Source organism: Rhopalosiphum padi, chromosome 3 (genome assembly GCF_020882245.1).
Source record: "Rhopalosiphum padi isolate XX-2018 chromosome 3, ASM2088224v1, whole genome shotgun sequence".
Taxonomy (NCBI): Eukaryota; Metazoa; Arthropoda; class Insecta; order Hemiptera; family Aphididae; genus Rhopalosiphum; species Rhopalosiphum padi.
The window spans coordinates 75965503-75977029 of NC_083599.1; the positions used below are offsets into that span (position 1 = coordinate 75965503).

The following is an 11527-nucleotide window of genomic DNA, read 5'->3' on the forward strand; positions in this document are numbered from 1 at the left end:
AATCTTATATCAAATAAGAAATTCTTTAAAGTAATCAACACGAGTTAATAGGTATTATGTATAAAAAAATATCATTTATATATTTTTTAAACATTCTAAATATAGACATAAGAGTACACCAAAATACAAAATTGATTTTGTGGAAAAGTAGATTTGAGTAAAAAAAAATATATTTATATATTATATTATGTACTTATTCAAATACATCAATACGTATTTATCCAACCATAAAACAACTTCTGTATTGGTACAAAGTTCTATTACTAAATGTAATAAAAAATATCTTAGTTCACTTTCAAGATTGAAAATGTAAAGATAATTATAGGCAGTAGCAGTAGTATAAAGTAATTATTTAGGTATTCGAAGAAACGTGCATGTAAAAGTAATTACCCATACCTATTTCAGTTAGACTAGTGCCAACCCAATTTTTTAAGTAGATTAATAGGTAGGTACTAGAACAACGTACTAAAATCAGTAAAATCACAATGTTAAAGATTAAAATAAATAAATTACAATAAACATATGTACACATCATTGTAAGATAAATACGTTTGTTATTTATTTCATATAGAATCTAACAGATTAACAGATGATCATAATTTGATAACTATTTATGTCAGTATTAATTTTTTTCTTAAAATAATAATAAAAATATTATTTTTTTAGGATAGATTATTAAACTATGAAGCAATTAAATTGATATCGAAAGATATTGTTAGATTATGCATTGATTCAACTGAATTGGCAAAAAATGTTGACATATGTAAACAATTTGATGAATATAAAACAAAAAATACAAGTAAATATATTATGTTTGCTAATTTTATGATTGATATATTATGTAAGAAAAATATCTTAAGATGAATTTGTTAATATTAATTTAAGAACATTTGTTTCATACAAAGTCAATGTAAAAATCAGTAGTAAAATATTAATTAATTTAACTTATTTTTATGCAATACATAGTTATTGAACTGTATCATAAATTCAGCATAACTAAATCAATAGCTATTCTTTATATACTTCACCTACTCAATTAAATTACTTTATTATTGACCTACTATGTATTTTCAGATTTAATGTCAAAAATAATTCCCAAATTACATATTCTACATAAATTACAAAATATACCAAAAGAAAAATTTATAGAAGACCTTTATAGAGTAAGATTTATAAAAATATAATTTACTTTAAGCGTTAAATGTAGAAACTTTGGTTTATGATGAAGTATAGTATTATTGCTGCCACAAATGTCATGATATATTACTATTTTTTTTTTTCATTTTTTCAGGAATTAAATAAGGATAATTATATGATTCAACAGGACGTATTACATTTAATTATGAATGCGGCTATAGATATCGACACAAAATCAAACAATTATGAAACAAATATTGAAAATGTTAAGCTTGGTATACCAACTGCAATATTATACTATCTTAATCATTCAATTATTGCTATCAATTTAAATGATTCATATTAGAATTAAACAATTAAATAGTTAATATACTATGACTATAACTGTATATAATTGCGGATATACTTAAGTAGTTAGTACCTCTTTCCCCACTATCACCATGTAACGTCCATTAAAATATGCAAACTAAATTTAAAACATGAATATATATTAATTCATAATTTGCTTTAGCTGTTTTTTATTTATACATTCATAATAAACGATTCAATGTATTTTAATAAACATTTAATACTAAACAATTTTACATAACCTAATATAAGTATTGTAAATATAGCTTTATAATATTCAATTTAAACATATATTGTTTTTATTTTTAAGCAATCCGGTTACTTAATAGTTACGTCAAAGGTCAAAAAAAAACCCTCAGTAATACAAAAAAGTGTGAACAAGAGAATTTGGAAATAACTAATGAAATGGCTAATGAAAAACCTAAAGAAACTATTGACGAAAAAACTAAAGTAACTGATGAGGACAATACTGAAGAAACTGACAAGGAAAAACTTGAAAAAAAGGAATCCATAAAAATTAATTATGATGAGGAATCTACAACAAAATATTTAACGGCTCAAAGAATCAATAATCTTTTTATTGCCTATAAATGGTTAATAGAACTGAATGGAGTTCTTAGTAATAATTCAAAATCTAATAAATATCAAAATGGTTTATTAAATGCTATAAAAAATGCAAATAATTTAATGAAGTATAATTCAGTTTCCGATAATATAAATTTAAACATAGATGAACATTTTAATTATCTACAAGCTAAACAACAGATCAAAGTAATTAGTCTTAAAATGTTTAATTTATTTTTTCATAACACTAAAATATTTAGAAATGTTATATTATTTGAATTACTTTATAATAATATGTGACCTGGGAATTTGGATCATAACTCGAATATCAAATTCAGCAATATCTACGTAATACATTTTCTAAAACAAACTGTAGTAGTAATAAAGATTCCCCGCGCACACATTCACACATTTTTTTCATGAGTTTGATTCAATAAATGTTCACGACATTCAATAGAAATATAATACCTAAATTAAAATCTTAAATATTATATTATATTACTAATTTATGGTAACCTATGACTTTTCCATGACTCATTTATCTGCACCATTGTAGGTTATTATAAAATTATGAAATAGAAAAATACCGTATTTTACGAAAAAAAATCACTAGGCAACAGTCACAAAACAAATTTTTTATGGATCCAGAAAAAAAAATTTCTGAAGTTTTAGCGTTATTTTTGTTTTATACTCTGTTATATTTACAACTTTTTTTTCATTTTAATAATACAAGAATAAAAATAAAAACACTACAAAAGTAACAAAGTTCCCATCTGCATTGTTATATTAATTTGGTTTCTTAGCAATAAATATTGTTATAGCCTGAGCAGTTATTTTTCATGGAAAATAGTTTTTCAAATAATTATAGGAATATAGACTATGATAGTTTTCTTAAGTATTATAACAACAAGTTTAATCAAATTTATAATAGATTTTTAAAGTGTAAGTAATTTGTACAGTAATTGATTAGTTAAATGTAGTATTGATAAACAAATAAAAGTATAATGTATTCTAAATTTATTTATTTATTTATTATTAAATATTACGGATAGTGTCCAATTACAATAAAGTGACATTGATAAAAATAAGTTATTTTAAATAACAGTTTAAAATATAAAATATAGACTATAAAGACGTATAAAAACACAAAAATTAACAAAAGATAACAACATAACAAGAGATTAACAGACAGAATATTTATACAAATAGAATATTACATTGGCGAGTTTATTGCCTGTAGACATAAACATATTTAAAGACTAGCAATATAGGTAGTTTTTATTATAAGGAAGGGATATAAAATATTTCTCTGTCACGGGTATCATGAGGATTGACTTTAAAGTTAAAAAGTCTAAGTATGGAAGAGTCGTCAATGTTATTATTTAATAATTTATTAAATGTATTTACTTATTCTACTTTATTTATTATTTCAGATTCTAATTCCCCGTAACGATTGGGAATCCTCTAATAGGTCTGGTGATTGGAAACTACCAAGGAATATTTTTGAAAATATTAAAGCCAAGTTTAATTTCGGGAACGAATTTATACATGATAAACTAACGCTTTTAGAATCAAATTATGACCAAACCTGTCTGTACATTAATAAGATAGAGTTGTATACGTTAATGTTTAGATATCATAGGAAATATCACCAAGATGATTATGATAAAATGTACGAATATATAAAAAAGGCTATTAATGAAATAGTCATTACACCTGAGGTAAATCTATTTTTTTAAAACTACATTTTTTACATACCTAAATAATATTTGATAGTTTTTAATGAAATTCCAACGGTTTATAACAAATTTAAAAACAATTTTACATATTTTGTCCGAGCGATATCGAATCACACTCATTATTTCAAATCTATTTAAGACTTAAAAAATATTTTTTACATAATTTACATTCAAAAATCAAAATAATACTAAATTTATAAGAAATATATATTTCTGGTAGTTTATCTAACCTTTGGTAGCTCTTATGGTGATCCTTGTAAATTTATGTGAGACCTCTATAGGTCTGATGTGCTCAAATTTTTGTTTTAAATGTTATTCATCCGGTTTTTTGGTGTTGCAAGTAAAAAACATACCCGAAAATTGCCATAGCTCCTTGATGTCCTTCGGTAGACCATATTCTTGAACGGTTTTTACTCTTTCCGCTGCTGGCATCCATAGTAATATCGATTCCTATAAAACGCACTTTATTTTGCCCAAAAACGTTTTTGTGAACATTAATATTTAAATTAAATTTAGAAAGTTGTCCGAATACCTTGCATAAATGTTCCTTACGTTGTTCCATATTGTCTGGATATCATCTTTCACAAAATAGAATTCAAAATTTATATACATGTCGTTCACAAAACGTTGAAATATTCAAGTTGCATTTTTTAGTCAAAATGGCATTTGTACAAACTCAAATAGGCCAAAATTTGTTTTTATTGCTGTATTTTATGTGTCATAACTCATAAGCATTAATAGGTATTTGGTTATAAACACGCTTTAAATCTAATGTAGAAAATATTTTCTTACCAACAATTAGGTGGTTGAAGACTGGTGTAGTAATATCATTTAAACGTCTATAGTCAGTAGTCACACAAGATCTACATTTTTGGTTGCTCTTTTATGCCATTTGTAGTGGAGATGCCCAAGGACTATTAGATGGACTGCAAATTCCCAAATTCACCATATTCTGGAATTGTTTCTTAGCTGCAAATAGCTAGTCTTCTAGGTTTTTCAAATACAGGAAGCCCCTATGTTTCAAATTTCAATGAAATATAATGTTTGATGCGTGGTTGTAGATGTATATGTCTGTGGTATAGATACTGTAGGGAACTCACGTAAAATGTCTGCAAAATTATGATTGTCAGAATACTACGTTCTAATAATTGAACACACAACTGCATTTGATTGTATACCTACCTACTGTTGATAATTTAATAATATTGCCAATTAATCTATGGTTGTAGATATCAACTAATAGGTTGAATTAATGTAAAAAATCAGTACCTATGATTTACTTTTCAATGTCTGCTAATATAAAAGAAACGTCAAAGGTTAAGATTAATTGTTAATGTGACTTCACCGTAAGTATTTATTCTTGTGTTGTTTACTGCAAATAATTTAAGATTGGATGTTTATTAAACTTAACCTATCCGAGGCTGTCGTCTTGATTCGTATAATAAAATATTAAATATACACGTTAAGTATACATCTTTTATACTATAGAAAATCGATCATATTATATTGTACTAACTAAATTACCCGGTTCTGGCCGTGTGCAGTTTTACTTTCTCTAGATGAAATTCTTACATCAATACACATAGTTGTGTTTTAAAGAATAAAAATATGTATTATCAATATTTATAATTAATCGAGTGATAAATAGTTACAAATGATTCTAATGATTCTATAATAACAATTATAATTTGTATAATCTAACTTTATTTATGAATATTTAAAATTACATAAATTAAATCTTCTTTGTTTACCACATTCAGAGTTTTATTTTGTGGAGCATAAACATATAAATGGGCATTTCTTCCAGTTCTAGAAAATGCTACATTAATTGTCCGTTTGCGAAACAGTTATTTTTCAAATCTACACCACAATAAGTTAAAGTCTGACCTTGTGCTTTGTTTATTGTCATTGCAAAATAAACTTTAATTGAAAATTTAACTCCCCCCTCTCTATCCTATTAGACATAAAAAAAAATGAAAAATCGGGTGACGTGGTGACACTAAGAAGAGTATTTGGAACATCTCTGTGAAAATAAGTTGGTAAAAAGTTAAATGGTGTCGTCACAAAATTTGAGCAAAAAAGTCCAGTTATTTTATATATAGGTATAAAGGAAAATGATTTAATAGGACAATTAATAGTTGTTTGTTTATATTACACCTCGTAACACTATTGTACATCTTATAATTATACTTATTTTATTATAGGTATATTATTAAGTTTATTGGTATATTGGTATATTGGTATACTGTATATATTATGTGCGATTTTATTATTATATACCTTTGGTTTCTCCATATATCATCTGTGTACACAAATTTGATCACATTTTATGAAATATTTTTGTCATTAATAATTAAAGTAATCTTTTTTTACAATATTACTGATGGACATTAAATCTGCAGATGAATATTTTATAATATTATTAACTGTAATTTATTATGTCTTATGATTGTAGTATTATTATAGTATATTATTATCATTAGTCGCGGTTGCTGTCTATTCTAGCCATAAATTGTAAAATTTCTCAAGTAATTAACAATATGGACAATTTAAACGAAAAAAGTATTAATGATTGACCGAAACAAAATTGTTATAAAACGTTTAACGTATCTTCATTTAAATATCCAATTGCATAAAAATTTAAACTCCAAATTTCTAGGAAAGAAAATTATGCTTTTTTAGTTATTCGATTATTGGGTTTTAGTTAGAATAACTTATTAAAAGGACGCCATACCCGCATGCGTTGTTTCTGTCTTACTAACGTACATCATAACAAATTTTCGTTCAGCAGAATACATTTTGTGATGTTCGCTTTAATATTAGAATAAATTTACCTATTATCAAATTTAAAAGTAAGAATATTATCTAGACAATGACATATGCTTTTAATGATAATATTATTTTAAAGTGAGTTACAGCTATGTAAAATATAACAACTTTAAAATAATAATATCATTAAAAGCATATGTCATTGTCTAGATAATATTCTTACTCTTAAATTTGATAATAGGTAAATTTACTCTAATAATATTAAAGCTAACATCACAAAATGCATTCTGCTGAACGAAAATTTGTTATGATGTACGTTAGTAAGACAGAGACAACACATACGGGTATGGCGTCCTCTTAAAAACATGATATTACATTTTAAAGCCATATACATAAAATGAACATTTTATCATTTTTAGCAACAAAATAATCTGCATATTTTCGAGATTTTGAATAAGCTTGTCAATAATAAATAATTTTAATATTTTTATCATAAATGGTCGAATATTTTATATGTTAAAATAAATAACTTACAATTTATTTTTTTTTTAAATATCATTGAGTATAAAAAATAACAGTTAGTCGTTTGACTACTTACATACAATAAACAAGCTATAGTGCATAAAATGTTATTCAGTGTCTACTGTACTACAGTTTAAATAGTTTAGGTACTTATAAACTGTATAATAGAAAGAAAGAGAGAAAGAGAGAGAAATGTATCTAACGATTAATTAATTAATTAATTGACTGATATTTTCATATTAATTTGATCAATTCTTAGTATCTTTATTTTTATTCACTTCTATAATTATTGATTTTAGGACCGCATAAAAAATTTGGAAGCGCATGAACTATTTACTATGTTTTTGATGGATCGTAATGAAGTCGCAATTAAAAAAGTAAATAAACTTATGAATTATACTTATTTAATGATTTCTGAATACTGCATATTGTTAAAATTAGAGTTAGGATGTTGATGATCTTAAAAACACACAAAAATGCCCTAAAAAAAAAACACAAAATGCCCTTAAAAAAAGTACAAAAATGCCATAAAAGCTACAAAAAATTACCTTAAAAATGGTCTAAAAAACTAATTAAGCGAAAAAAATGTATTTATAAATAATACATTTTTATTAGATAATATTAATAAAATAATAAACAATGTATATATTTACATTTTAAGCATTATATAAAATTATTAAAAATAAATTAAATTTGTTTCCAAACTTGCTCTAAAATCTAAAATTGCCCCACATTGTACAAAAGCTACAAAAAATGATCTAAAAGATGAAAAAATGACGTTAAAACACAAAAAAAATGCATTTACCTATATCTAAAAAATGCCGAAAAATGCAAAATAAAAATAGAATATTTTGCATCAATAGAGTATGAATCAAATTATTAGCTAGAATAGCATTGTATAGAATTAAAGGGAATAAAATGCAATTCATAAACATCCTAACTCTAGTTATAATATATTTTCCAATTACCAAAAAAATATTACTTTGTTGATGAATTCTCTTAAGCGAATAATTTTCTTAAATGGTAATAAGGTCGATAACTTAAACACAACACTTAACAATTTTTAGTTATTAAGTTAAAGACTTTAAGATACACTGATATATACAATAAAAATATGTTTTATGTATTACTAAAGTTATATTTTAAGGCATATCTTATATATTTTTTAGGCGAATGTAACAGATATTAATACCTTATATAACGATTTTCTGAAGGATCCTGACCAGCATTAAAACGTATAATTAAGGTGCAATGAAAACAATAATTACATTTTATTAATTCTTAAAGAGTCATAATTTATGGTACCTAATGTATGTTAAATTAATACTATTTATTTATTTATCATTTGTGAAGAGTGAATATACCTACTACAAATAATATTTATAAACTGTTTTTATCGATATCATTATTAATATAGGGCAGAGATGGGCAACTGAAAGTTATTAGAGGGCCAATTTTTAGAAAATTAAAATTTAGCGGGCCAGAGTATGTAATATTGTAATTTGAAAATGTAGCACGGGCCAAATAAAAGAGGTTCGCGGGCCGCCAGTTGCCCACCCCTGATATAGGGTATAATTAATAAAATAAGTATGATATGTTACAATTGACATATATCATGTATATAGTATATATATAAAATACTAACCATTGAATAAAAAAAATTAGAGTGGAAATGATAAATTATTAGTTTGTATTTCTAATACCACGGGTTGCATAAAACCATTCTTTCAATGTATTATTGAATGATTTTATCGAATCATTAATTTTTTTTTACTGAGCCGTTTGGGATGCACAAACATGGCACTAAGGTTTATATCGAAGTTTGAGCGTATCACAAGAAAAATTATCTCGCCTCTTCAGTTGTTATAATTTAGCTGTTTTTGATTATAAAATTTAACAAAATTTAAGAGGGAGTAAATCCAAAAACATTTAATCTGTCACGGGTAACACAATGCCGTGCAGATCAGCTAGTTATAAAATAATAAGTATTATTCATTTTGACTGCAATTTGTTCAACTTATCGTATTACTAATTTTAATTTTAATCACTAAATAGCAATTTACAAGGCGGGACATTAATGAGTTAAAAAGCTAATGTTAATATAAGTTACTTGACGAGTTACTTTTATTTTCATAAGTAACTTCTAACTCAAGAATGATTTTAAAATATTCATTATTTAGCAATAAATTCGTCGTGTTGTCAACAATTATTTTATTTTGTTCATAACATTTTATTCGTATTGATTCCTGTGACTTTTCATGTAATTAATTTTACATGAAAAAAGAAGTAATTTATTTTTAACTAAGTTAAGTTACTTTTTTTCAAATTAATTTTTAACGAGTTAAATAAATAAGGAAAGTAACTTTTTAAGTTTTAACTTTAAACTTAACTAACATTTTTGTGTATTAACTTAACTTAACGATTTAAAATAATTAGTTAACTTGCCCAGCCTTGGCAATTTTAATATACGTAATATGATAAAATATCATTTTTAAATAATTTAATGAGAGAACTATATCTAATCAAAATGTTATTCACTTACAATGATTTATCAATGGATTAAATATTAAAATGACACATTTCCCATTTTCCTAGTACCGGAATCTACTTAATGAGTAGCATAGGCGCAAATAGCGTTTGAGATTTTTTTTGGGGGGGGGGGGGCGAAGCCCTAGCTACCGAATGAAGCATTTATGCAAATAATTAACACCTAAAAAATGTTTTAATACAACATATAATAGGTATACCATAACTGCGTACTTAATTACAATATTGACAGAAAATAAAACTTACTAAACATTTTTTCAAATGTACTATTTAATCTATTTATAATAGTTATAAAATTATATTTATAATTAGGGCCTGGAACTTGATGACCAAAAAATCTTTAAAATATGCACACAAAAAAGTATTAAAATGACTTAAAAACATCAAAAAATGACCCTAAAATACCAAAACATATCATAACATTTTCAAAAATTACGTTTTTTAATAATAAATTATCGTTTTTAAATCATTTATTTATTAATTATTATTTTATTCATCTAAACAATGCTAATATTTTTATATATTAAATATGTTTTTATAACTTAAACGATTAAATGTTATATAAATATTTTTAAACAATAAATGTGTTACATTGAACTATCAAAGTGTATTTAATTTTAATATTTTCGAAAAGAAAAGATCGACGATTGTCCGATAATAAAGTTTTGTAGGTAAAAAAACTCATTGAGTAGATACATTCGACACTTAAAATATCTACACAGCATAGTGACTTATTTAGTTTTTACATTACAAACTTACTTAGTACTTATATTTTTTCGTATTTTTCATGTTTTACTCTACCATATCGTACGGTTAAATAAAATAAGTATCTGAAATGCTTATTCTTTATTAATTATCAACTTTCAGAATTGGTCAATGGCCGTACATTATAAATTTTATATTTATAAAATAATATCAATAGATGATTTCTTAAAATCTAAATTCTAAATGGTTTAAAATTATAATATGTGTTTTACATTATGTTACAGAATTTTATTGATTCTAGAAATGTATCGAGTAATTAAGATGACGATGATTCAACATGGGAAAATTAATATTACATTATAATTTAATATTATAATTAAATTACACTATCTATAATATATTATTGTAATTATTTTTAAAACTCACATGAGTATAACATTTTATTTTCAATTAAATTTCATTATAATATATAACATTTTTTGTTGTATGATATAGTAAAAAAATATATTTTAATATTATACCTAAATAATAATTCATTTAAAGTAAAATGATTTTTAGTTTATCCTTCAATTGTATATGGTATTATTATAAATATTTGAAAAATATTTGTATTAACTTAATAGTTGCTCTTAAAACTTGATAATATTATGTTAAAGCTACGCCATATTATTAACAGATAAACGACATTATTAACGTAGCCGTCACTAAATGTATTGATTTTATGTTTTGTTGTGTGTTATTTTTATTTCTATCGACACTTTTTAGTAAAAAAAATGGTCTGGTCATTAACTTCGATGAAGGTGGTTATCATAAGAGGTCAAAATTGAAAATGATCAGTACAATTTAAAAAACGATATAAAATAAATATGAACATTTATTAAGATTTTAATATTATTATTAAAAATAGAATTCAATCCGTTTACACTGAGAGTCGTTTTAACAATAATTTATTTTTGAAATAAAATATCATATTGTATTTATTAATAACAAGTATGCGTAGTTATAAAAAATCATTAAATTTTAACGCGTATTCAGAAAAACTTTATAGGGTATACAGTTAAAATGCATAGCAGCCATAACAGTTCTTAGATTGTTTTCATCAAAATATTGATTGACAGATTTTTCTTCGTGTATTCTATGTTTAAGATTTAAGATATTTACTTTATATTTAATAGACATACTAAGCACATAAAACG

The 11527-nt window shown here is 24.1% G+C and overlaps 1 protein-coding gene across 1 annotated transcript in view; it reads left to right on the forward strand.

The window, feature by feature from the left end:
- The window catches only part of LOC132927573 (uncharacterized), a 47481-nt gene extending 36453 nt beyond the window's left edge, over positions 1–11028 (forward strand). Inside the window, exons 9-16 of the mRNA XM_060992123.1 lie at positions 667–799; positions 1075–1163; positions 1292–1412; positions 1796–2256; positions 3483–3770; positions 7379–7456; positions 8249–8325; positions 10616–11028. Coding sequence (XP_060848106.1) covers positions 667–799; positions 1075–1163; positions 1292–1412; positions 1796–2256; positions 3483–3770; positions 7379–7456; positions 8249–8311 — 1233 coding nt within the window. The 3' untranslated portion in view covers positions 8312–8325; positions 10616–11028. The remainder of the gene's footprint in view (positions 1–666; positions 800–1074; positions 1164–1291; positions 1413–1795; positions 2257–3482; positions 3771–7378; positions 7457–8248; positions 8326–10615) is intronic.
- The last annotated feature ends 499 nt before the right edge of the window (positions 11029–11527 follow it).